General features: G+C 59.3%; 1 protein-coding gene across 7 annotated transcripts; it reads left to right on the plus strand.

The window, feature by feature from the left end:
* On the plus strand, positions 1 to 22,238 carry CLUH (clustered mitochondria homolog). Of its 7 annotated transcripts, none has more exons than XM_058283781.2 (27): positions 1 to 752; positions 8,050 to 8,252; positions 9,027 to 9,198; positions 10,557 to 10,700; positions 10,827 to 10,951; positions 11,034 to 11,188; positions 11,285 to 11,410; positions 11,718 to 11,865; positions 12,033 to 12,125; positions 12,955 to 13,649; positions 14,352 to 14,575; positions 14,690 to 14,794; positions 14,967 to 15,067; positions 15,794 to 15,946; positions 16,029 to 16,091; positions 16,224 to 16,468; positions 16,818 to 16,902; positions 17,065 to 17,218; positions 17,291 to 17,430; positions 18,833 to 18,913; positions 19,006 to 19,131; positions 19,212 to 19,333; positions 19,578 to 19,671; positions 19,767 to 19,901; positions 19,989 to 20,062; positions 20,736 to 20,865; positions 21,674 to 22,238. In XM_058283781.2, the coding sequence occupies exons 1-27, from the start codon at positions 653 to 655 to the stop codon at positions 21,710 to 21,712; spliced, it is 4,032 nt and encodes a 1,343-aa protein (XP_058139764.1). In that variant the 5' UTR covers positions 1 to 652; the 3' UTR covers positions 21,713 to 22,238. The 7 variants fall into 7 exon arrangements, with proteins under 7 accessions (XP_058139764.1, XP_058139765.1, XP_058139762.1 ...); XM_058283782.2 differs by having other exon boundaries at positions 14,693 to 14,794; XM_071210427.1 differs by lacking the exon at positions 1 to 752 and adding an exon at positions 6,190 to 6,226.
* The last annotated feature ends 2,434 nt before the right edge of the window (positions 22,239 to 24,672 follow it).

Here is a 24,672-nt window from a genome sequence, read left to right on the forward strand (position 1 = left end):
GACGTTGGTTGGGAGGAGCCTCATTCCTATTAGCAGCCGGAGCCCCCGACTCCCACAGTGACCAGCCCCGGGCTGCTTTCCACCGCCGTAAATCAGATGCACCCCAGCCTAACCACCCTGGCTTGAAAGGGCGGCTTGCACCCTTGGCAGGGAGGACGCTGAGGATCACGCTAACACCGCAGATTAGTGACCGCGTGGTGATTTGGCAGATCTGCAATAGGAAGTATAGGGTAATTGGGGGAGGGAAGGATTAGCAATGGCAGTCCTGACCAAGCCTCCACCCAAGGTCACGGCGCCCGCCAGACGGGAAGCGAACCGAAGGGAAGGCTCTCCGAGGCCCCGCCCCTCGTGGGGGGGCCCGAAGCCTCTCTCTCCTCAGTTAGGGTACGTTCCCTTTAAGGCGTTCGGGAAAGTCAACGCGTCGATGTACAGCTAAAAAAGGCGCGGCATATTTTGTCCCTCGCGAGTCCCCGTGAGCTGGGCCGGGTGCGAGGGCGGGGCAGGGGAGCGGCGGTGGGGTCAAAGGCCACAACGCACACCACGTGGGCCGGTGACTCCGTCCTTCCCGCAGCGGCAGCGGCGCGCAGGGCACTTGGGTTAGTGGCGCGGCGGGCGGCACGGACAGCCGAGCCGGACGCCCGCTTCTGCCACCATGGTCATCAAAACGGACGAGTTGCCGGCGGCCGCCCCGGCCGAAAGCGCCCGGGACCCCAGCTCGCAGGCCAGTGGCAAGGGGCGGCCCGGCGCTGCCGGTGAGCGGGTCCGGGGCCAGAGGGCTGGGGGCTGGAGCGGGCTGATGGGCTCGGGGCCCCACGGGGACCGTCGCCTTCCCACCACGCCGGGGCCATTGCGTCTCGCTGGGTCCTCCACCGGGTCGACCCCGGCCTGAAGGTCACCTTCACTGCCGCCCCCAGCAGCGGCCCGGGCTTCGCACGTGGGGTCCTGGGGAGGGCGGCCGCAGCGGGTACACGCGCGCCGGGTCGCGGGTTCACGTGCGCGCACACGCGGCTTTGGGGTGCGCCGTCACCACCTACGGATGGAGTCGGCGGCCCCACCCCCTCCGCTCCTGGGGAGCCCTCGGAACTGGAGTCACTCTGACACTTGTGGGCCATTCTCTGTCAGGCACCCCTTCGTGTCAGGGTCCCTGTCTTCCTTGTGTTCAGGACCGCAGCCCTGCGAGGGAGGCTCAGCTCTGGACTTCCCGGGCATGGTCCGTGGGAAGAGCGCGGGGTCGGGATGTGTGTATCGTGCGGGGCTTCTCTGGTTCATTCCTCGGAGTCAAGGCTTTAATCTCAGATCTTCAGCTTTGATCTCTGCCCTCTTAGGTGGTGGCCTGGTCGGCTGACCTGGGGGGTCTGCCTGTATGTGGGTAAAGCCAAGCTCCTTGGCAGGATAGGTGTTTGTGCCAGAACTTGATCATTAACCCGCCTTATTGCGAAAATGGGTCAGCCCAGAGTTGCTGTTTTTTAAGACAAAGGTCATCCGTGTGGAGTGCTGTTAGCACTGCTCCATGGGGGTTATACATTGAGGGCCCTGGGAGTGGCAGCAGCTTGTCTTGGTGACGGCCTGCTTCTCTCCCATTTGTCCCAGGCCACTTCTCGTCCCCTTGTTCCTTCCATCCTACCTCAGACTCAGGCCCTGGGCCTGCAAGCCTCTTCCTAGCCCCAGATATGTCATCTCCACCGAACTTCCTCAGAGACCCAGGACTGGACTGTGGCCCTCTCTACTCTGGGTGTCAGTGGGAGTACAAAACGACCCCTGTCTCCCACTGTCCTCAACTCTCCTCAGTGGAGACATGCTATCTTAGCTCATCATCTTCCTGGTAATCAGGACTGAGACTGGCTGGGGGTCAAGTGTTAGGTAGACTTCTGATCCTGGATCAGCTTGTCACCCAGTCACAGTTAGGGTTACCTTGGGACAGGAATAGGTATTGTGGCAGCTTTGCTGATTGCCTAGGTAAGGCCTCTGTTCCTGCAGAACAATAAACATTGATAACACCCCTCTCATTGGCTTTGCTCTTATGTGATTCTGAATTAGTGGAGCAGGTTAGATAAGAGGAGGTTGGACCTGGCTGATTTCCCTTCTAGTGAAGAGCCCTGAAAAGATGAAGTGACTTGACCAAGGTCACACAGCAACTTAGTAGTTGAGGGAAGCATTTGGATTTCCAGCTCACAGCCAAAGACTTCTGTGGCCTTTCCCAGAGGAAACTGGGACAGGCATGTTGGTTTTGATCGTGCTCTGAGAATGTGGGGACTTGGAGGATTTCTTTGAGGGCCTGAGAGAAGCCCCTTCTCGGCTCTGTGCTGAGGGCCCCTGTCTGGAGTGAGCTGTGTTGGGGGAAGGGCACAGCTGTTTGTTTTGGGGAAACCAGGGGCACTATAGTAGGTAGACACCACTAGTGGGTGGGACATTGGCTCCTTATTTTTCTGGGAAGCTAGGATACAGAGCTGGACTTGAATGACAGCCAGCTTGGATTGAGACAGCCTTAGTGGAGACCCTGTTCAGCTCTTGCCCAGGCAGCAGAACCCAAACTCCTGACCTCAGGACCCAGCTGTGGAAGACTCTCCAGTCCCCTTGAGGTGATCGTGGCTTTTGCAGGGGCAAGGGTCTGTTACCTTCTTGGGAATAAAGCAGCTTTTTGGGGTTAAGAGAACAGGCAGGTTTTTCAAGTTCACAGTGGTGTGTCAAGTTCCTTCTCCTTGGATCTGAGGCCCAGGGGGGGAGGGGTGTTGCCCCTGCTGACTGGGGAGGAGCTTGGGGGTTTAGGGGAGCTCCTCAACAGGATCCCAGAGCTCTCTCAGGTGGGGTCCGGGTAGAGCAGCTTGAGGAACACTGGACTGTCCCCAGACCCTGTGACCTGCTTCTGGCCTGGGTGGGACAGGAAGGAGAAAAACAGATGCCCACCTCCTTAGAGTCCCCGGGAAACTGCCTGCCTGTCCCCACCCCTTTTTCCATGGATCCCTGGGATGGGGTAGTATGTCTTTTGAGGCCTTACTTCCTGCTGGAACTTCACCTGGGGAGGCCTAGGCCCGGGCGGGGCCTGACCTGGCACCATCCTGGGAGCGAGGCCATGCCAGGCTGTGGAAGGTGTATGGAGGCCACCTAGGGAGGCCTAAGTTTCTTGGCTAACTCCTCCCTGCTGCCCATGGGATTCCCTGTGCTCCCAGGCCAGGACTGGGGTATGCTTCATCTCTTCATCTGATCTGGCCAGGGAAGCCTCGGGGGTGGGGGTTGGGGGTGTTGCAGCGATATTTGGGCAATCCTCTCCCATTCTGCAGAGGACCACCTTCTTCTTCCCCTTTCCTAAAGCCCAAGGGCTTAGGGTGCCTTCTGGGATGTGAGAGGGTGGGGTGCCGGCCCAGGGGTGTAGAAACGGGGGGGGGGGGGGCGCGTGTCTTGTGGTTGGAGGTAGATCTGTCTCCTGGGCTGAGTGCTGAGGCCAGAGGCTGCTTACTTGGGTGCCGCAGTTGCCTTGTGCTTGGGGAGGAGCCCTCAAAGGCCTGGGCATCGGGCAGACCTGATTTGTTCTTGACCTGACTTGCTACCTGTTGCTCTGTGACCTCGGGCAGCTTGCTTACCACCCTTCTGGAGCCGCAGTTTCCTCAAGTGAGGGGATAACTGTCGGCTGGGCCTAGAGTCAGCATTAGCTCTCTGGGAACCAGAAAGGAGGTGGTTGGTAACATTCTTTGGGGGGTCACTGCCCGGCTTCCCTGCCCCACCCCCTTCTCCACAGGGTTAGAGTGTGTTTGTAGAGGGGGTGGGAGGAGAGGGGCTCTGCCCTGGGCCTGGCCCTCTCACCAAGTGATGGTTGTGTGAGGCCACCACCCTTTTTGGAGCTGCCGCGGCGAGGCTGAGGGCCAGCTCACTGCCGGCCTTGGGGCTGCTGGGTCCCTGGGCCTGGACCCAGGGGAGGGTGCTTGGAGTGGGAGGCTGGCTCCCCACCCCCGCCCTGGTTAGTATGAATGCCGGAGCCGTCCTGACAGGGCCCTGGCGACGAGTCAGAGACCCTGGGAAGGTGCCCTGGCGAGGCTGGGCATGCTCCTTCTCCACAGACAAACGGCCTTTGGCCTCTTGCTGCCAGCTCAGTTTTCCCCCGGGGAGAGACTTGGTTTTCTCCTGGCAGCGCAGGGGCTGCTGGGAGGGAAGAAGGAGCCTGCCAGCTTCTTGGTGGAGCTGGAGGCCTGGGGCACCGGCGCAGTTGTCCTCTGGGAGACTGGGGGCCCATCCCCCTTCCCTGCAGAACCAGCGACTCTCAGAAAGGGAATAGCTGCCAGGTCACTTGCAGGGGGAGGCATGAGCCAGAGGCCCAGGCTGGCCACTTGACCCAGGAGACGGCAGGCGCTCAGTGCCTGTGACCGGTGCACAGGAGTGGCCACCTACCTCATGGCCTGGGCCTGGGTCTGCGCCAGCTGTTGCAGGCAGCTGGCCGAAGCGGTCCTACCTACTCCTGCTGGGGCTGGGGCTGAAGAGAAGATCCCCCTGCTGCGCTCTGCCCCTGCCAGCCAGTCCTCTGGGCCCTTAGTCCTGAGGGGCCCAGGTACCCCAAATGCTGAGCTCTCTTGCGCCCACTATGGCTTCACCAGCCCTGATCCCCTCTCTGAGGAACACAGAGAGGTGGGCCTGGGCACAAGTAGCAGCTCCTTCTGGGGTCCTGGAGCCACCGGGGCCTCCTGGCCCACAGCTGTCCTTCTGGCCGACCTTGAGCAGGATGCAAGGCAGGGGGAGCGTGCCCTTCCCGGGGCCACCCCGGCAGGCCTGGGCCCACTGAAACCGGAAGCCTGCGATCACTCCAGCCCAGGGCCAACCAGCGGCCTGAGGGCAAGGGTAATGGCAGAGGCTGGAGCGAGGGATACGAGGGATACGGATAGCGTCAGGACTGAGCTGGAGAGCTGGCCGCCTCCCTGCCATGGCAGTCCCAAGACCCCTGATCCAGAGAGATGGCAGCCGCCAGTCGTACCAGGTGGGCATTAATGCAAGGGTGGGATGACCTTCAGGACCCCATGGAGAAAAGGGGAAGAGGGTCCACTGTCCTAGGGGAGTGGAGGCCCTTGGGGAACCAGCCACATTCCTTTGGAATCTGATAGGGGTCGGGTAGGCCTGGGGGCAGGACCCCAGTGCTAGTTGGGCGGTTCCTGAGTGCTAGTACGGGCCACCCCTGTCTTGCTCTCCTCCCATGTCCTGTCTGGTCTCGAGCCCCAGGGGTCACAGGCTGCCTGTCTGGGTCATGGTCTCTGACTTCCCCCAAGGCTGCTCTTGACCAGCTCACTGCTGGGATCTCAGAGTTCCAGTCTGCTCCTCTCTATTTGGTGGGGGCCCCTTCCCGCATCTCTCCTCGTTCCTGGGGCTCTCCAAAGCCTCCCCCAGGGACCCAGTCGGGGAAGTTCCTCCTGCTGTTTCAGTCCCTCTCGGATGGAAACTTTTTGAAAGCTGGCCGGCTGCTGCCCTCCCCCTTGCCCCGCCACCCACCTCAGAACCAGGCCAGTCCTCACTTCTAGGTGTGTAGGGTGGGCCTGCCTGGGACCCTGGCTCTTCGGAAGGGAGAAGTCCCTGTCCATCCATCTTCATGGTTCTTGGAGTTCTGCTCCAGCTTTGCAGAGGGCTTGGTGGTGGAGCAGGCAGTGACAATGCAGTTAACCATGGGCCACACTGGCCAGAACTGAGGGAGCAGCGTGGTGGCACGAGCACTGGATTGGGAGTCTGGGTTCTGGGGTCCATGCTTGCTCTGTGGCCTTGAGCAAGCCTTGAACCCTTGTGGGCCTTAGACTCCCTTATTTGGGGCAAGAGTTGGGACCTCTATCTGAGCTCCTGGAAGTCGTGTTTATCACTGAGTTGAGGGGATACTGGGAATGGGGAATGGCTTCTCTCCCCCAGTTCCGCTGGTGTGCCCTTCTGTGCCAGGTGTTCTAGTTTGTTCAGCTGCCGAAAGCACAGCACCAGACGTGGGCCGGCTTTCCCAGTGGGGATGTATTAGCTCTCAAGCTCACAGTTCTGAGGCCGTGAGAAGGTCCAAATCAAGGCATCTTCAAGATGATACCTTCTTCCCGTAGACCCGCTGCCAGCACTCGTGTGTCACATGGCAAGACACACGGTGGCATTTCTGGTCTCTTCCTTATCTTTTGGGTTTTGTTGCTTTCAGCTTCTGGCTTCCCTGACTTTCTCTCTCTGTCTGAATTTCATTCTCTCATAAAGGACTCCAGGAAGAGGATTAAGACCCACCCTGAATGAGGTGGGGCACATCTTAACTGAAGATCCCACTCACCAAAAGATCCTACTTACAGTGGGTCCTCACCCACAGGAACGGATTGACTTAGGAACATGCTTTTCTGGGGTCCGTACAGCTCCAGACCACCAGGCCAGGCTCATCTTATCCTCAGGACCTCTGGCCTGCGTTTCTGCTGGGCCTCGGCTGGGACCACACAGCTCTGGGCCGTCCTCCTAACCCACTCCACTCCTGACAGCCTGTGAGGGGGGAGTGGCTGTCAGGCGGGCAGCTTGGGTCCTTGGGGTGGGCTGGGGTCTGGGCGGGATGGGCAGGGATCCGAGGCAGAGCTCTGGGGGCGTTGGTGAGCTGACCTGCCAGGAAGAAGACCCAGGCTCTCCTTAGAGATGGGACCCTCGGGGGCTCCGGGACAAGCCTCGGCTGGCTGGGCTGGGAGCCAGACCAGGGCAGGAGCAGCCTCGTTTGCTGAGGGCCTCCCTGGCCGGCCTGTGCTTCGCTGGAGGGCGCTGTGAGGAGACGCTCTGCTCCTCAGGGCAGGGCAGCGCTCTTCTTTGGTCCCTTTAGCTCCTGGGAAAGTTTTGTCCCTGGTACCTGCTCCCCCTGCCCCACGTCATGTGAGTCGGATGCTGTTCACAACGATCGACTTAGCTACAGGTTTGCAGTGATTGATTCATTAATTCAGAACATGAGCAAGACTGAGGGTGAAAGTTACAGCTGCTGGTGTGACAGCCACCTACAGTGCCACAGAACAAGTGCCCATGAGGCCTGGTTTGTGTTTTCTGGGAGTGATGGTGGTGGGGGTGTGTGAAATTCTATGGTGAGAGCTCATCTGGGCAGACATTACAGAAGAGGGGTTATTTCAACTAGGCCTTGAAGGATGAGTAGGTGTTTGCCAGATGGAACGGACCATCAGGCAGCAGGGGCAGCATAAACAAAAGCAGAGGTGGGAGAGGGAAGGTGCATGGCATGCTGTCAGACTTCCGAGTTGGGTGCTGGAGGCTTGGCAAGGGGAGCTGGAGGAGCTGAGGTTGGCTTCCTTGTGGAAACTGCTGGTGCTGGGCTCAGAAGCATGTGCCTTGTGACCTGTGGGAAGTATGAAGGGTTCTTGGGTGTGGCTGGGGTGTGACGGCTGCCTGGAGAAATGGCCCAGGCCAGCACCCTGGCTACACAAGACCAGAGGGTGGGCGACCAGCTTGGGCGGGGGTGTGCGTGCAGCATTTGCTGGGGAACGTGAGTTCCACCCGGACAAGCCGAGTCTTTGGTCTTTGGAGATACCCAAGGATTCAGCCTGGGGGGGCAGTTCAAACCTTTGCCCAAAGCCTGAGTGAAGCCTGCATTGGCCCCGGGAGCTGAGAGGTGGGGAGGGTGTTCGAAGCCATGGGGAGGTTGAGGTGAGGGTGAGGAGAGACTGGCACCCAGGAGCACTCACGGCCTGGGGCGGGTGGGACAGGGGGAGCTGGAGAGGGAGGACTGGGCAGGGGAGAGGAGGGAGAGTGGTCATCGGTTTTGGATGCAGCTGAGAGTGCAGAGCCAAGGCTGGGGAGACCCTGGGCATGGCCCTTGGGTGGCCTTGGTGACCCCAGGGAGGGGTGGGGGTGTGTGCTGAGAAACAAGTAGGAAGAGAGGGCACTGATGGTGGAAGGTCGTTTTGCCGAGCCCGGACTGAGAGGGAGAGGGCGGTGGCCTGCGTGTGGCCAGCGCTGGGCAGTTTGTGTGCAGAGGACAGGGCAGGGCCACGGTCACCGGGTCAGGGCCGGGTCTCGGGAGGACACACAGATGCCGGGCTCGGGAGGAGGCCGCCTGACTCCGCTTCTTCCTCGGCCCCCCAGAGCCACCATCAGTCATGCTGCTGAACGGGGACTGCCCAGAGAGCCTGAAGCAGGAGGAGGGGGTGGCCGAGCCACCTCGGGAAAACGGGCTGGATGAGGCCGAGCCCGGAGAGGAGCCCACCGGGCAGGAAGTCATTGTCATTCAGGACACGGGCTTCTCTGTGAAGATCCTGGCCCCGGGGATCGAGCCCTTCTCCCTGCAGGTGAGATGGGGGTGGGGGTGCTGGGACCAGGGCCTGCACCCACTGGGGAGGACAAGGCTGGAAAGCCAGGCCTCTCCCTTGCTTGTCCTGGCGCCAGGTTGTGGGCAGGACCCTGAGGGTCCCTGAGCCTTGCTGAGGTCACTCAGCTGGCGTGGAGGACCCGGGAATTGAGGCCATTGCCAGAGGACAGCTCCCAGTGAGGACTGTCAACCCCAGCTGGAGAGAGGTGTGATCATGGCTGGGAGCCCCCCAGCTTTCTGCTCTGTGCTTCACGTCACATGCGTCTCTGGGCTGCAGCCTCCTCATCTGCCGGAGAAGAGGGTGTATTGGGTGGTCTCCAGGGGCAGAGCCAACCAGAGGCCTTGCCACCTGGGAGCTCAGGGGAACCAGACAAGGCCTTCTCACGTCCTCTGTACAGACTTGGGCCCTGGAGAACCCCGTTTGCCCTGGGGCCCTTAGCACTGGGCAAGGGAAGAGGCAGGAGTGCTGTTTTCTGTCCTTGTGCTGCCTCTTGCTCCCTGCTCAGAATTAACTGAGGGCCAGGGGCATTGGGGCCCGGTGCCGTCCTGCACGGATGTGTGTGTACCCTGCATACACACAGGCACTCATGGCGTGGTGTGCGTGGACAGGGCCTGGAATGGCAAAACCAAAATGTGGGAACCTGGGCATTGGGGACATGTTTTCTAGGGACCCAGGCACTTGGGCCGGTCGGGCTCTGTCCGTGCTCTCTGCCTGGCGGCCTCTCAGCAGGGGGCCGGGCCTTCTCCCTGGCAGGTGTCCCCCCAGGAGATGGTGCAGGAGATCCACCAGGTGCTCATGGACCGGGAAGACACGTGTCACCGCACCTGCTTCTCACTGCATCTCGACGGTAACATGTTGGACCACTTCTCAGAGCTGCGCAGCGTCGAGGGGCTGCAGGAGGGCTCCGTGCTGCGCGTGGTGGAAGGTGGGTCTGGATTGGACGGCCTGGGAGGCACCCCTGTACCCCAGTGGCCCTGGCTGGTAGCTCGCATCTCAGGTGGAGCCAGTGAGTCGTGGAGGTGGGAGCGGGGCAGGTCTGCGGATCTGACAAGCATACGCTCACCTCCCACCTTCTCGGCCGATGGGTTAGAGAACACAGCCTCACTTCTGAAAAATCCAGACAGTACCAAGCAAGGGCTGGAAGTCAGCTAGACCAGACTCTGCAAAGATAAGTGTTAACCTCATAAGGACGCTAAGAATTTGCAGCTCTCAGATCGGGAAGCCAGGGCCCCAGACCGGAGTGACTCACCTGTGTGATGAGGCTGGTGGTTTTTGTTTGTTTTGCTTTGTTTTTACTTATTTATTTATATTTTTATTTCTCTCCCCTTCCCACCCTCCCTGCCCCACCCCATTGTCTTCTCTCTGTCCATTCACTGTGTGTTCTTCTGTGTCCGCTTACTTTCTTGTCAGCGGCACCAGGAATCTGTGTCTCTTTTTGTTGCGTCATCTTGCTGCATCAGCTTTCCATGTGTGCAGCACCATTCCTGGGCAGGCTGCACTTTTTTTGCACTGGGCAGCTTTCGTTACGGGGCACACTCCTTGCATGCATCAGCACTGCACATGGGCCAGCTCCACATGGGTCAGGAGGCCCTGGATTTGAACCCTGAACCTCCCATGTGGTAGGCGGATGCCCTACCCGTTGAGCCAAGTCCGCTTTCCTGTTTTGCTTTGTTTTTAAAGCAGTTTCAGGTTTACAGAAAAATCACGCAGCAAGTGTTTGGTTTTAAAATAAAGTTCCTGAGGACTTGGTTCCACCAGAGAGAAACAGCTCGGGTTCCCACGACATGTCAGCTTATCAGAAGCAAATATGGAAAAATCTTTAACCCAGCTGTTCCCAAACTTAATCACAGAGCGTCTTTTCTCCCCCAGAAGAGCCCCTGTTAAAATTCCATGAGCCCACACTGGGAGGCAGAATTGAGGTTCGGGTGCTGGGAGGGCCTCAGGTGGTCCCTGAGCGGGGAGCTGCCCTGGGCAGTAAAACTGAGGCTGTGGAGGAGCCACCTGAGATGTCCATCCTGACCACTGGCAGCTTTCACAGGCTCCCTGAGGCAGGAGGATTTTTGCTAACATAGATCCTAGCCTGCCAGCAGGCAAGCGCGTGCGTGTTTAGGTGTGTAAGCCTTCTGGTCGTCATGGAATTTGAAAACAGAAGCTGAAACCTAAAAATCAGAGCCCCCATGATAGCACTGAAGTGAACTGTTCTCGGTGTGGGGTGGGCTGCTCCAGGGTGCAGGGCCCTGCAGCCCGGCCCCCCGCAGAGACCCACCCTCCTGGTCCCGACAGAGCCTTACACAGTGCGGGAGGCCCGCATCCACGTGCGCCACGTCCGGGACCTGCTCAAGAGTCTGGACCCATCCGACGCCTTCAACGGGGTCGACTGCAACTCCTTGTCCTTCCTGAGCGTCTTCACTGACGGCGACCTGGGAGGTGCGGGACGTGTTGGGGCTCGTGACTGGCGGGGGCCGGGCCGGGGGCCGCAGGCCAGGCCTTCCCCCCGGGAGGCAGCTGGCCCCCGGCCTGGCCCGTGCTGACCACCAGCCTCTGCTCCCTCAGACAGCGGGAAGCGGAAGAAGGGCTTGGAGATGGACCCCATTGACTGCACGCCTCCTGAGTACATCCTCCCAGGGAGCCGGGAGCGGCCACTCTGTCCCCTGCAGCCCCAGAACCGGGACTGGAAGGTGGGGCTCCGGGGAGTATGAGGGGGTGCGGAGGGAGCGCCACCCCAGAAGGCCTGGCCCTCACGTGCGGCCGCGCCTGCAGCCCCTGCAGTGCCTGAAGGTGCTCACCATGAGCGGCTGGAACCCGCCCCCCGGGAACCGCAAGATGCACGGGGACCTCATGTACCTGTTCGTGATCACGGCCGAGGACCGGCAAGTCAGCATCACTGCCTCGACACGGGGCTTTTACCTGAACCAGTGAGTGCCTGCTCGCCCGACCCAGGCCGCCCATGCGCCTGGCCCGGGTCCGTGGGCTGGTGCTGGACCCGCTCAGTGCATACCCGCTCTCTGCAGGTCCACGGCCTACCACTTCAGCCCCAAACCTGCTAGCCCCCGCTTCCTGAGCCATTCCCTGGTGGAGCTGCTCAACCAGATCAGCCCGACCTTCAAAAAAAACTTTGCCATGTTGCAGAAGAAAAGGTAGCGCCCAGTCCCCTCCCTGCCCCCACTGGGTCTCTCAGCACCTGGGTTCCGGGATACCCTGACCACCTGAACCCCCGTTCCTCTGCCCCAAGAAACCGTGTGCCTGGCCCCCAGTGCCCACAAGTGCCCCAGTCGGGAGCTGTGAGCCAGGGTCAGAGGCAGCAGCCCTAGGAGAGGGGCCCGTCTTCCTTGAGGACTCTTCAGGGTGGGCGAGATTCTAGAGAGGGTAGGGAGCCTCGGAGGAGGGCCGGGCTTGGGGAGCTCTGAGCTTGGCAGGCTGCCCCATCTCCCCCGCCCACCGCAGGGTCCAGCGCCACCCGTTCGAGAGGATCGCCACCCCGTTCCAGGTATACAGCTGGACGGCGCCCCAGGCGGAGCACGCCATGGACTGTGTGCGTGCAGAGGATGCCTACACCTCGAGGCTGGGCTACGAGGAACACATTCCTGGACAGGTGCCCACGGTCCGGCCCTGCCCTGCTCCCTGGTCCTTGATCTGCTTGGCGGTCTCTGCTCTCGGGAATCTGTGGGGCTGTCCAGTGGAAGGTGGAGGAAGGGGCTGCCCGGAGCAGCTTGTGGGTTTGGGGCGGAGTTGATGACTCCCTTCCTGGTCCCTTTGCAGACCCGGGACTGGAACGAGGAGCTGCAGACAACCAGGGAGCTGCCCCGCAAGAACCTGCCCGAGCGGCTGCTGCGAGAAAGAGCCATCTTCAAGGTGCCCAGGCCCCCGTCACCTGCCCAGTGCTTCCTTGTGGACAGGAGGAAGGAGGTGGCCAAGATGGCCCACCTCCGCCAGCCTCCCTGAAGGCAGCTCAGGGTGCCCTGCAGGCACCGCTGTCTCCTGGCAGACCTTCAGCTCCTGCTGGCCGATCAGAGCCCCTGGGAAGGAGAGCCCTTCCTTCCACCTGGGCAAGGACCTCTGCAGCTTCCTGCCCTCCACCGCCTGTCTGGGGCCCCCGCTGGCAGATACCCCTCTGTGGCCATAGCACGTTTGCCCAGCTGTTTCTGCTTCCTTGGGTCTAAGAGTTGTTAGTATTCTGTTAAGGTAGATGACGAGGAGGGAATAGTTGCGTTTTTTAAAAATGAATTAAACTTTGTATCTTTTACAGTATCTTATTATGATAAAGGTGAAAACAAGAGCTCCTATTTCTTGGGTTCTGATTTTGCCAGGGGCTGAGCAATCTCAGCCATAAGGCATCACCTGCCATAAGCCTTCAGACACTTCTTATAACGGTCTCTGCTTGGATCGTCACTGTTTTATAAATGTGAAAACCTGGTCAGAGAGGTCCCTTGTCCAAGTTGACCAACATTGAGAGTTTTTACGTGCATCCCAAAGCTGACTCCAGAGTGCACGCTCCTCATTAATCTCTCAGCTCTGCTGTCTCTCTAAATATAAGGCCTGGTTTTTCAAAACCGAGTTCTCATCCTTTTCCAAAAAAAAGGAAACTGAGGCTGGGTTTCTCGGCTTCCACCACAGTCTTGCAGGGTCTGGTCATCAGGTGAGGCTGAGGCAGACCTCACCTCTCCTACCTGGGCCCCCACAGGTGCACAGTGATTTCACGGCGGCAGCCACGCGGGGCGCCATGGCGGTCATCGACGGCAACGTGATGGCCATCAACCCCAGTGAGGAGACCAAGATGCAGATGTTCATATGGAACAACATCTTCTTCAGCTTGGGCTTTGACGTCCGCGACCACTATAAGGACTTCGGCGGGGATGTGGCGGCCTACGTGGCCCCCGCCAACGATCTGAACGGTGTGCGCACCTACAACGCGGTGGACGTGGAGGGGCTGTACACGCTGGGCACGGTGGTGGTGGATTACCGCGGCTACCGGGTCACGGCGCAGTCCATCATCCCTGGCATCCTGGAGCGGGACCAGGAGCAGAGTGTCATCTACGGCTCCATCGACTTCGGCAAGACTGTGGTGTCGCACCCGCGGTACCTGGAGCTGCTGGAGCGCACAAGCCGGCCCCTCAAGATCCTGCGGCACCAGGTGCTCAACGACCACGACGAGGAGGTGGAGCTCTGCTCCTCCGTGGAGTGCAAGGGCATCATCGGCAACGACGGGCGCCACTACATCCTCGACCTGCTGCGCACCTTCCCCCCCGACCTCAACTTCCTGCCTGTGCCTGGCGAGGAGCTGCCCGAGGAGTGCGCCCGCGCCGGCTTCCCCCGTACCCACCGGCACAAGCTCTGCTGCCTGCGCCAGGAGCTGGTCGACGCCTTCGTGGAGCACAGGTGAGCAGGGGAGGGCCGAGCTGCACAGCCCGTCAGTCCCAGGACGGTGGGTGCTGCTGGGGCTGGGGCTGGGGCGTGAAGGGAGGAGCTTGGGAAAGCCAAGAAGAGCCAGCTCTGGCTGCAATTGCTGCAGCCTCGCCCCATCCGCCACCCACCCTTGACGTGGAAATCCCAGGGCTTATGTTGATCTGGGAACTAGCCAGTAGCCAGACTGATGAATCTCAAACGAAGCAGTGCTGTGTCCTTAAGGAGCTTGTGGAAACCTGCCGGGTGTTTTTTGAAGGTCACAGTGCTGGGGGGTGGGCAGGGAGGTGGTGGTGAGGGGGTAGCTGTGAAATGCGGTTGGGGCTCAGGAGTCAGTGATCTCAGTGCCTTGCACTTCGGGGGACAGTCCCACATCACGAACGCTTTCCCACATGGCTCGTCTCAAAGTGCCGGCGTTGTTCCCGTCCCTGTTGAGCCCCGGCCGGGATGGCGAGCCACCCGGCCCACGTCATGAACACCAGCTGGCCTGCTGTGGGAGCGCCCCGGTCTCGCCCGTCGCCTGCTGCCGCCCGGGGGAGTTGCTGGGCCGGCACAGGCACACCCGCAGCGACCCCTGCACACTGGGTGTGCTGTGCCTACGTGCCAGCACCTCGTGTGCCGGGAGCCCTGGGCCAGCTAAGCTTCCCCTCCCTGGCGCCCCCTCCTGCTGTGCTGCAGGTATCTCCTCTTCATGAAGCTGGCTGCCCTGCAGCTGATGCAGCAGAAAGCCGGCAAGGCGGAGGGCGCCACCTCACTGGAAAACGGTGGCCCTCCCTCGTCGGAGCCCAACTCCGAAGCCCCCCCGGGCCCCGAGGCTGGTGGTGAGGAGGAGGGCAGCGGTGCGGGTGGCCTGGCCAAAGCGAAGGAGCTGGCAGAGTCCATCGCCTCGGACGATGGCGCAGGTGGGCCCCTGTGGGTGCCGGGCCCCTGTGGTCGGGCTGGGGGCAGCTCAGGGCCCCTGCCCAGCCCTGCTGATGGCAGAGCGGGGCCTCCCCTGCACTGGCGTGTCTCCACAGCAGATCCCCGCAGCCGCGAGGTGATCCGCAATGCATGCAAGGCTGTCGGCTCCATCAGCAGCACAGCCTTCGACATTCGCTTCAACCCTGACATCTTCTCGCCAGGCAAGTGCGCTAGAACAGGGCAGGATTAGGTGGTGCACACTTGGGGCCTTGGTGCCAGGGGCCCTCCACCCATCTGAGCACTGCTTCCCTCCCTCCCCCCAAATTGGCACCTGACTTTCCACTCCCAGCCTCCTTTCCTGCTGGGCTCAAGCTGCTCTTCCTTCCGCCCCAGGGGTTCGATTCCCTGAGTCCTGCCAGGAGGAAGTTCGGGACCAGAAGCAGCTGTTGAAAGATGCAGCTGCCTTCCTGCTCTCCTGCCAGATCCCCGGCTTGGTGAGGGAGGCAGCGGGGTCGGGGCGGACGGAGTGCCTTGAAGCGCTGTGGTGGGGACTGGGCTGCAGCTTTCGCAGGAGGGGCCCCCTGAGCCCCTTCAGGCCTACGAGGCAGGCAGGGCAGGAGCTGTCACCCCCCTCTCAGGTGGGCTCTGCTCCTCTGTGCCCCTGTGTGGTCGGTGGGCTTGAGACACAGCCCTGGCGAGGAGGTGGGGCGGGTGGGAGCTGGGGAAGCTAAGGCGGTTTCAGTCGTACTGTTGGCACGAGCTTTGTGCTTGAGCCCCTTAGACAATGGGGCGCTCTGTCCCTGCGAAGGCAGCGCTGTGGTCAGGTGGTGTGCTCGTCTCGGGGAGCTGAACCTGCTGTGTGGCTGCCCCTGTCCCCCGCCCTGTCGGGGCTCCCCAGCTCCACCCTGTATGGTGGGAGAGGAACCTGTGCCACCACTAGGCTCTTAGTTTATTATCTCAGCACCCCTGCCTCGCTCCGCCACCCAGCTTCCTTGGAAGGGGCCTGGGGGCCTCGGCGGTGGTGACTGCTCCATCCCCCTCCCGTGGGGGGTGGGGGCTGGGGGCAGGCCCACGGCCCTGCTGCTCTGTCTCCTTTCCCTTTCCTGACTGGAGGGAGGTTCCCTCCAGGTGCTGGGGTAGCGCACTCTTCTTCAGGGAGACTGGCGGGGAGGAGGGCAGAGGACACGGGGCCGGCGAGCCTGACCCGCTGCAGCCCGCAGGTGAAGGACTGCGCAGACCACGCGGTGCTGCCCATGGATGGGGCCACGCTGGCAGAGGTGATGCGCCAACGCGGCATTAACATGCGCTATCTGGGCAAGGTGCTTACCCTGGTGCTCCGGAGCCCGGCCCGCGACCAGCTGGACCACGTCTACGTGAGTGGCGTTCAGGACAGCCGCGAGGGTGGGCCGGGTGGGAGGCTGGGGCCGGCCATGACGCCGCCTTGAACCCATGCAGAAAATCGGCATTGGAGAGCTCATCACTCGCTCGGCCAAGCACATCTTCAAGACATACTTGCAGGTACCACCCGCACGCTCCCTCCCCCTGCTCCCAGCCTGGCAGCGTGAAGAGGTGTGAAGCTGTGAAGCGCTGAGCAGAGCCCTGGGTCAGGCCTGAGGGCTGATGCGACTTTGGTGTCACCTGCCTGCGCAGGGAGTTGAGCTCTCGGGCCTCTCAGCTGCCATCAGCCACTTCCTGAACTGCTTCCTGAGCTCCTACCCCAATCCTGTGGCCCACCTGCCTGCCGATGAGCTGGTCTCCAAGAAGAGGAACAAGAGGAGGAAAAACCGGCCCCCGGGGGCTGCGGATAACACGGCCTGGGCTGTCATGACCCCCCAGGAGCTCTGGAAGAACATCTGCCAGGAGGCGAAGAACTACTTCGACTTCAGCCTGGAGTGGTGCGGAGAGGGCGCGGGTGGGCGCGGCAGGGTGCGGGGACATGCTGGCTGCTGTGGCGCCAGGGCAGGGAGTGCTGGGCCTCAGTGCCCACTGACCCAGGCAGCATGTAGACCCTTCTACGCCACTGGCCCGTGGTCACCGGGCAGTGGAGAAGGAAAGGAAAGGGGAATCAGCTGTGGGTGGGGCACTTGTGTTGGGAAGTAGAAATGGGAAGCAGTAGTTCCAGGACTGATGGCTGGGGCAGGGGCTCCTGGAGATGGGTGTGTGGTGGGGAGCATCAGCTGGGAAAGGGGGCAGAGGAAAAGGGGCTCCTCAGGCCAACCCATCACGCCTCCCCTCCCCGCCCAGCGAGACCGTGGACCAGGCTGTGGAGACCTACGGCCTACAGAAAATCACGCTGCTGCGGGAGATCTCCCTGAAAACTGGCATCCAGGTGGGCAGCCTCTCCGCCTCCTGGCAAGACCCCAGGGCCACTGAGGGGAGGTGGGTTTCTAGCACAGGGCAGTCTCAGGACCCCGTGGGCAGAGAGGGTGAGGCTGGCCGCTTGGGGCTGGGGCTGGGGGTCTGGGCACAGCTCTGTCCCTCTGTCCCTCAGGTCCTACTGAAGGAGTACAGCTTCGACAGCCGCCACAAACCGGCCTTCACCGAGGAGGACGTGCTCAACATCTTCCCCGTGGTCAAGCACGTCAACCCTAAGGCCTCGGATGCTTTCCACTTCTTCCAGAGCGGGCAGGCCAAAGTGCAGCAGGGTGCGCAGCCTGCAGGGGCTGGTAGGGGCGGCCGTCCCCCGGCCCGGGCCTGACCTCGGGGTGCCTCTGCAGGCTTCCTGAAGGAGGGCTGCGAGCTCATCAACGAGGCCCTGAACCTGTTCAACAACGTGTACGGAGCCATGCACGTGGAGATCTGCGCCTGCTTGCGCCTCCTGGCCCGCCTCCACTACATCATGGGTGACTACGCAGAGGTGGGCCTTGAGCACCCTCTGGGCTGCGTCAGCCGAGGCCTTGGGGCCTCGCCGGGCATGGGGGCTGGTGAGCAAGGGAGCTGGTGCTCTGTTGTCGTCCCAGGCAGCCGGAAGTGGTAGTCCAGGCTTGTGGGGCCCGGCCCTGTCCAACAGAGGTTAGGACGCTAGCTCTTCCAGGGAGAGAGAGGGTTCTCTGTCTGGTCAGTTCCCCCGAGCCCAGTTCCACCCTTCAAGAACCGTGTCCTTGGGAAAGCTGAGCTGCCTGTGCCCGTCTGTGACGTGAGACGGGGCCAGACTCCCCCACCCGGGGATGGCGACGGAAGAAGTTCACAATACCTAAGACCTAGTATGACACTGTGCAGACTGCTGGGCAGGCCCCCCTGGTGGTTGTTTTTTTTTTGGAAGATTTTATTTCTCTCCCCTCCCCGCCCCCCGTTGTCTGTTCTCTGTGTCTATTCACTGCGTCTTCTTTGTCTGCTTCTGTTGTTGTCAGCAGCATGGGTATCTGTGTCTCTTTTCGTTGCGTCATCTTGTGTCAGCTCTTCTTGTGTGTGGCGCCATTCCTGGGCAGGCTGCACTTTCTTTCGCGCTGGGCGGCTCTCCTTATGGGTGCACTCCTTGCGTGTGGGGCTCCCCTATGCGGGGGACATCCCTGCATGGCACGGCACTCCTTGTGCGCATCAGCACTGCGCGTGGGCCAGCTCACACGGGTCAAGGAGGCCCCGGGGTTTGAACCGCGGGCCTCCCATGTGGTAGACGGACGCCCTAACCACTGCGCCAAAGTCCGCTTCCCAATCCCCCCTGGTTTTTTTTTTTTTTTTTTTTTTTTTTTTTTAAAGATTATTTATTTAATTTCCCCCCCTCCCCTGGTTGTCTGTTCTTGGTGTCTATTTGCTGCGTCTTGTTTCTTTGTCCGCTTCTGTTGTCGTCAGCGGCACGGGAAGTGTGGGCGGTGCCATTCCTGGGCAGGCTGCTCTTTCTTTTCACGCTGTCCCCCCTGGTTTTTAACCACTGTTGTGTTCTAGTGGTTTTCACTCTGCCTTCCTTGGCCCAGGTCTTCTAAGAGCCTGTGTCTGGGGTCAGGCGGGCTTTAGGCTCCCCACACCCTTTTTGTATTTTGTGTATATATATTTTTTCAATTCATATTTTGTGGGTTTTCTGGGTTTTTTTTTCAACCTAGATTTTGCTAGGAAAAAATGCCTTGAAAACAATATCTCCAAAAGGTTAACAGCTTCAAGACAGGGGTGTAGACTTCATGGTCACGGCAGCTAAACTGTGACCCTCTCTACTGCCTTTGTGCAAAGTAAAAGTAGAAAGACCAGCCTAGAGGTGCCGAGGCTGAGGACCCAGAGGTGAGCTGCGGATTGACCCTGCCTCCTCCCCCCACCCGGGTTGCCCCCAGGCGCTGAGTAACCAGCAGAAGGCGGTGCTGATGAGTGAGCGCGTGATGGGCATCGAGCACCCCAACACCATCCAGGAATACGTGAGTTGCCAGTCGGGGCCAGGGCCACCGGGGGCAGGGCCGGGACCCGGGACCCAGGCCCACCGGTCCTGACCTTGGCCCCGCCCTGGCAGATGCACCTGGCCCTGTACTGCTTCGCCAGCAGCCAGCTGTCCACAGCGCTGAGCCTGCTGTACCGTGCCCGCTACCTCATGCTGCTTGTGTTCGGGGAAGACCACCCCGAGATGGCACTGCTGGACGTGAGTGCCAGGGGAGGCGGCAGTGGGATGCCCCGAGTCGCAAGGCATCGGGAGTGACCAGGGCCCCCGACTGCCCCCAGAACAACATCGGGCTGGTGCTGCACGGAGTGATGGAGTATGAGCTGTCACTGCGCTTCCTGGAGAACGCACTGGCTGTCAGCACCAAGTACCACGGGCCTAAGTCCCTCAAGGTGGCCCTCAGGTGAGGCTGTGCTGAGGGTAGGAGTGGGGCTCTGAAGCTCTGGACTCAGGTGTGGAGCAGGGGTCCGGTGCTCTGTTTTCCATCTGGCTCCTGAGGACATTTCCATCAGCTTCCACCTCTTCTCTGAGTCCTGGGAGGGATTTAGAACTTGCTCCACCATACCTCCCCCACCCCCCAATCCTGGCCCCCAGTGCCCCAGCCCACTGTTTGCCTCCATGCCCCGTGTGCCCATGCTCCCTCACAGCCACCACCTCGTTGCCCGGGTCTATGAGAGCAAAGCCGAGTTCCGGTCAGCCCTGCAGCACGAGAAGGAAGGCTACACCATCTACAAGACCCAGGTGGGCGGGCTGGGCGCCCAGGGGGCAGGGCCTGCAGGGCGGGGTAGGAGAGGAGCCCTGACCCCTTCCTGCCTGTGCCACCTCACCCCTCCTAGCTGGGCGAGGACCACGAGAAGACCAAGGAGAGCTCTGAGTACCTCAAGTGCCTGACCCAGCAGGCCGTGGCCCTGCAGCGCACCATGAACGAGATCTACCGCAACGGCTCTCGGGCCAGCATCCCGCCCCTCAAGGTACAGCCCTGGGCGGGCCGAGCAGGCAGGGCCTGCCTCCCCAGCCCAGCCGCGCCGCCTCACCCGCTCCTTCCTGCCACGCCGCAGTTCACAGCCCCCAGCATGGCCAGCGTCTTGGAACAGCTCAACGTCATCAACGGCATCCTCTTCATTCCTCTCAGGTGAGCCTCCACCTGCATCCTGCCCCCACTTGGAAGTTACCCTTTAGCTTTTTGGCTTTTTGAATGTAACATATTGACATGGCTCAAAGCTGCTGAGAAGTGGCTTTGTGTGGTCGAGCAAATACAGATTTGTAGTACCTTTTTCCTGTTTTACTTGGGCATGAACAGAAGCATAACTTGCAGATAGGTGTTTTTTTTCCTTCTTTAGTCTTTCCGTATTGGTTCTTGAAGTGTGGGGCATGCCTTGTTCAGCTGGACCCTGAGTGGTTCTGGGGCTGCTGTTAAAAGCTGTGCAGCCTTCGGGAACCCCTAGGTTCTCCGACTCCTGTCTCCCAGGTGGGCAGTAGGACCGGCCAGCCAGGGACGTTAGGGTGTTCACAGGGCGCCCACAGTGCCCCCTGACCCACTGGGCTATGTTCAACCTGCTGTGGGAACAAAGCTGCTTTGAATTGGGCGTACCTGACCAGTGGGGCACAGGGCAGTAACCGAGGGCTGTGTCCAGGGTGCTCTGTCACCACTTGGGACCTTTGTGCTTTGTGGAGAGAAGCACTTGTTCCACAAATGGCTTTTGCTGATTAAAGTAGAGCCTGGTCTTGTCCCAAGTGTAAGTTGAACCATAGGACGGTGGGGGTCTGGGTCCACTCTGACCTCCCACCCTGCACTTTCTACTCAGCCAAAAAGACTTGGAGAATCTGAAAGCCGAGGTTGCACGGCGGCACCAGCTCCAGGAGGCCAGCAAAAGCCGGGATAAGGCTGAGGAGCCCATGGCAATGGAGCCTGAGCCAGCGGAGTCCCCGGAGGAGGTGGGATCCCAGCCCCAGGCTGCCAAGGACCCTTCTTCCTCGAGCTTGCAGGGCTAGAAAGGGAGAGACAGACGGACAGTCAGCTGCCCTGTTACCCAGTGATTCAGACCAGGAGAAGGGAGAATGCCCTGCAGATTGGGAGAAGAGACAAGGCCCTTTTCCTCTGTGTTTCCACCCCCATCCCCACCCCAGCATCCTCCTGGGACCCTGGCCTGGCTGGCCTGCCCACCCCCAATGATGTATTTGCACTGGTTCATTGAATATACAATGCAGAGGCCTAATGGAAGTCACAGAATGGAGTGTGTGGGCCGCGATTCCCAGCTGGGGGTAGGGCCCCCTCCCAAGTCCTCCATCTTCAAGCAGGTGTATGCAAGTGTGTCCATGCCCGCGAGTGTCCCAATTTGTCCTTCCTGACTTGTACATAGCCCCAAGTCCATTCCGAATGGATGACGTGTTGATGAGATTTCTCAGGTCATTTGTATGTTTGACATATGGCTGCTGCTTTTGCTGCCACTACCGTGGGTCCTGTCTGGCTTGAAGTCTAGGTTTTAAGCCACAGAGGGGTCTTTCCTGTGTCCTGGGATGGGGAGCCAGAGCTCTGTGGCAGGGCCAGAGGGTTGGGTGCACTTTAGCTTTTCGGCAAGATCAGAGCCACAGTGGCTTCACTAATCGTGTTTCGGGGCTGGCCTGGCTCGGGGGTGGGGGAGGGGTGCCTCAGGCAGCCCGGCACCCAGCCCCGACCTCGGCCGTGGGTGCCCACAGAAGGTGCTGCCACAGGCTCTGACTTGTCTCCCTCCCTGCGCCCCAGGTAGGGATGACCTTGATGACCTTGGGGGCTGCAGTCTGAATGTATCCTTCTCCTCGTTTTAACCTGAGCTGCCTAACGCACAGTGGGGTGGGGTGGGGTGAGGGCATGGGCGGACTGGGACTGAATCACAGATCCGGGAGGACGTCACCAGAGTGATTGTCTCCTGTTGGTGGAGCCCAGCTCCTTGCCTGGTCCCTGCTACACAAGCACCTTCTACAGAGTAGCTCTGGGGGCGGCAGGATGGGGGCGGCCCCCACAGGCCTCGGTTGCTCCTGCTCCTCTCCCTGCTTTAGCTGCTTCTCTGTGCCTGCTGATGGAACCCTGGCGGGTCTGAGAGGAGATTGCCACCCTTGGGTGCTTAGGGGAGCTATTCCTGGGCTAGGCCTCTGCTGGGGGCTTTGCAGAAAGCTGCTTGGGGGTATGGTCTGTCCAAATACCGTGTTTCAAAGCAGTGGGTATGAGCTTGGAAAAAAAGCATCCCCACAGCTGATCAAGAACTTTTTCTTGTTTTTAAACCATCACGTCTTCATTTCACATTGGAATAAAGTGAGTTTTTGAAACCTGCTGCCCTGGTCTCTCCTGTGTTTTGTTGCCATTCTCACTCCATAATAGGCATTGCCAGAAATGTTGCTAAGTTTAAAGTTGCGTCATCTTGTTGTGTCAGCTCTCTGTGTGCGGCACCATTCCTGGGCAAGCTGAACTTTCTTTTGCGCTGAGCGGTTCTCCTTATGGGGCGCACTCCTTGCGCGTGGGGCTCCCCTACACGGGGACACCCGTGTGGCAGAGCACTCCTTGCGCGCATCAGCACTGCACGTGGGCCAGTTCCATACGGGTCAAGGAGGCCCGGGGTTTGAACCGCGGACCTCCCATGTGGTAGACGGACACCCTATCCACTGGGCCAAGTTCGCTTCCACAAGATGGGAAATTGACTGTCACTAAGTTACATGAACCATATCCACCTATCGTCTTATTCCAATCCCTCACCATGGTCTTTCACGTTCCACTTTTAACTACTTTTCTTCTGTGCTGTATGGGTTTTTAAAAATAACTATTACAACCAAGTTAAGCTTAATGTTGTGTCTCCTGCCTCCACTTCCTGTCCTTCAAACTGTCATTGTTAAACATAATGAGCATGGACAGAACTGTTAAAACTTAATCAAGGAATTCCTATGGATCCTGAAGCTGAGAATAAGGTACCCTGATGTGGACTGAATAGTCCCTCACCCCTGCCTCCAGGGTCTAAACATACCAATCAGGAAGCACAGCCATCACCTCACTGCAGGCAGACCATCCTCAATTGGAAAGTGAAATGCCCCCCTAAAAAGCAGGCAAGTCTATGAATGAAAAAAAAGTCAGACAAAGCAGCAGGCCATTCAGGTCAATAACCCTGACTAAAGCCATTTCGAAGGGAGTGTTTCTAACAGCACAGTGTGGGCAACATTCTTACCCATTCCCAGCCCCCAGCCCACTTCTAACGACCATCTCACAATGAAGATGGTAGTGGGGTGGAGCATAATGGAAAGGGGCTCAGGAATGGGACAAGGAGGTCTTTCCTGCATTGTTATGAAACAATTTTAAGAAAATTTTATTTAAGATGTCAGAATGACCTCCTCCTTACACTGACACTAACAAGCATCCAAACAGCAGGAGTTTCTCCTCCTCTAATCTTTTGAAAGAGGGCCAGGTGACCAAGTAGGAATGAGGCTTTACAAAATGTCCCAAAAGAACAAATTGTGTGTCAATGCAAGGGTGAGAGAGATCTGAATTCGAACCCCAGGATCAGTGACTTGGCTGGCAAGAAGTTGAGTCACTTAGAACAGTGGTTCTAATTAAACCTATCAGAATTGCCTGAGGGCTTGTTAAAACCCAAGCCTGTTGCTCAATTAGATCTGAGGTGGGGCCCACGTATTTGCCTTCCTACGGATGCTGAGGCTGTTGGTCCCCAGACTACATTTTAGAGAATGTCCTAGAAACTTCTGCCATCGGCCAACAGTTGTGTTCACCAGACTAATCTAGAATTAAGGACAGGTACAGGGTAGCCACAAGCAGGACACAGTGCCACCCTTCCCCCAAGGCTTCCTACTTTCTAGTCCCTCAACACCAGAGAAGAGACACAACCACGAATTTTGGAAGGCTTGATGTGCCTGACAGCCACTCCACAGTCTTAACAGTTGACAGCACTTCAGCAGATTGTGATTGTAATAAAGCTAGAACCCTACCAGTAAGGAAAGTGGTTAGGCCCTCATCTGGATCTCCACCTACAAGGAAGAACCCTGCAAGGAAATAGGCTTCAAAAGAGCAAGAAACTAACTTCAAGTTACTTCATTGCTCTGGGCCCAGTTTCCCATCAGGGGTGTGATGGAGGTTCATCCCAATAAGAGATTAACTGGGCTGTGAGAAGAGCCACCAGATCATTCAGCATGTCCTTTACCCGTGAAAAGGACAGTAGACTTCAAGAATTCCCTAAACGTTAGCAGCCAGTGGATCCTAGCTGGGCAGTGGTATGGGGCACAAGAGGCAGGCAGATAGCCAAAGTGTATAAACCACAAAAATCACAGAGCTTTGGGGACAGAGGTGAACAATCTCTCCACTGGTAATTTCAACCAAAATCGGAAACATTAAGTATCTTTGTGAACCCTAGACCATTTGGTCAGAATAAAAACCTTATTCATTCCAGAACACGGGATAGAGACCCTCATCTCTAGGCTCTGACCACCAGGACAGGAGAGGGCCAAGTCGTCATTAAGGGGGTTATAGCAGGCTATTCCTTGTTTCTGCTCTTCAGTTCCAGCCTAGTCAGAGAAAGCTGCAGGGTAGGGGTGAGGCCTTAGGAAATCCAGTAGCTGTGGGCTGGTCTGCAAGTCCTTAGTGCAGTCCCGCTACCACTTCGCATTTTCATGTCCTCCTCACACTTCAAGGTGCTGAACATACCCCCCCACTTCCTCATCAGCCCTCAACTTAAGGTTTTTAATCTGTGCACAAGAAGACAAAGAGTCATC

The sequence above is a fragment of the Dasypus novemcinctus genome, chromosome 21, assembly GCF_030445035.2.
Source record: "Dasypus novemcinctus isolate mDasNov1 chromosome 21, mDasNov1.1.hap2, whole genome shotgun sequence".
Taxonomy (NCBI): domain Eukaryota; kingdom Metazoa; phylum Chordata; class Mammalia; order Cingulata; family Dasypodidae; genus Dasypus; species Dasypus novemcinctus.